Below are 1,530 nucleotides of genomic sequence, written 5' to 3' on the forward strand. Positions count from 1 at the left end.
GCAACTTAGCAGCAGCAGCAGCAGCAGAATGGTTTTCACACTGTGCTCAAGGGCTATCTTGAGGAATGAGTGCCCTCTGAGCACCTCTTCCCCTTTTTATCTTGTCTGTCTTCTCTCTTCAATGTTTGTTTTCAAGATATTCAGACTCAGGTTTCAATATCCACTTCATCATTCTGTTTGCTCCCAAGTTACATAACCCCTCCATTACTTTTAAGTGATAAAATTGGAATACCATCTACTTTGAAAGATCATTGTGAGCATTAAGAAAGACCAATGTCTGACTGGCAGTGTCTGAGCATACAGTAGACTTTAAATAAATGGTAGCCATAATAGCTAACTATTTACCACTTCCTGGGTTGCTGCAAAGCTAAAAGTTGAGGACATAGCTTAGAAACATATTCCTAAATTTTTTTCTGGATTCCTATAATCTCTCTATCACTTTCCTCTTAAATTTATATCTATCTTATTTCCTTAACTACATCAAAAGTTCTAAGGGCAAGTCTTACTTTTTCTGTGTACCTTTCAGAGACCCTAACACACTGAACGTGTCCGCCAACTGGGCCTCACTTGCTTCCCAGAAAACATCTGCAATTTAGATAAAAAAAAATTTTAAGAACTAATCAAAAGCCTTGTGTGCATACTAGTACCTCTATTTTACCACTTCTGATTATGTTGAAAGAAGAGAGAATAGGATATTGAGGGAAAAAATTTGCAGCCTAGTTTTCATGTTATGGATCCATATATTGACATCTCATTTTAACTAGTCTATATTACAGATTAAGGCCCTGCTACCACTATTTCTTGAAAGTCAATTACCTGTTGAATACATTATAGCAGAAAGTATCCAAATTTAATCAAAAGAGCCTAAAGAAACAATATCATGTGTTCTGTACTTTTACAGGCATTCTAAAAATAGATGTAAGACTCTCTTGCAGTAAGGTAATTTTTACGCTAATAACTTGCTAGATAAAATGAATTTTTTAAAGACAACAATGCAGCTCTGAGTCAAAGCAATTTCATCATTTTAAGTAAACTAAACATTTCCAAACTCTTGACTTTATTCCACGCAAAAAAACCTATTTTAGTGTCTAAAGTATCAAACTATGTTTCTTTCTAGGTTTTTGTGAAAGGAAAATAATAACCATTAAAATTATACTTACAGGATTGTACTGAAGAGCAGAGACGTAAGCTTGTACTGCCCCTTCCATGTCGCCTGCTGCTACCAAAGCAGCTGCCAGGTTAATATAACCATCGATGAAATCTGGTTTGAGACGCAATGCATGCCGGTAATGCTCAATTGCTTCCTGCAACTGCCCTCTTTCCTTGTACACATTCCCCAAATTTGAATAGGCTTCTGCCAGAAGGGGGTTCTGTTTAATTGCCAGAGTACTAAAGTGGGCAGATCTGGAAAAGGGGAAAAGTGTTGATGCATGGGTATGCATGTTACAGAAAGAAGGTATGGCCCTTATGCAACAGTTTTTGAAGATCCTGTGTATTGCTCATTATATAATAATATATTATCTTTTAACT

General features: G+C 36.2%; 1 protein-coding gene across 1 annotated transcript; it reads right to left on the reverse strand.

Annotated features, from left to right (window-relative positions):
* Nucleotides 1-6: 6 nt before the first annotated feature.
* On the reverse strand, nt 7-1,515 carry LOC105001490 (UDP-N-acetylglucosamine--peptide N-acetylglucosaminyltransferase 110 kDa subunit-like). The gene is made up of 2 exons (XM_010857790.1): nt 1,161-1,515; nt 7-585 (listed from the first exon to the last, which is right to left on the reverse strand). The coding sequence occupies exons 1-2, from the start codon at nt 1,440-1,442 to the stop codon at nt 532-534; spliced, it is 336 nt and encodes a 111-aa protein (XP_010856092.1). The 5' UTR covers nt 1,443-1,515; the 3' UTR covers nt 7-531.
* Between the last annotated feature and the right edge of the window lie 15 nt (nt 1,516-1,530).

This window comes from Bison bison, unplaced genomic scaffold, assembly GCF_000754665.1.
Source record: "Bison bison bison isolate TAMUID 2011002044 unplaced genomic scaffold, Bison_UMD1.0 scf7180017854973, whole genome shotgun sequence".
NCBI classification, from domain to species: Eukaryota; Metazoa; Chordata; class Mammalia; order Artiodactyla; family Bovidae; genus Bison; species Bison bison.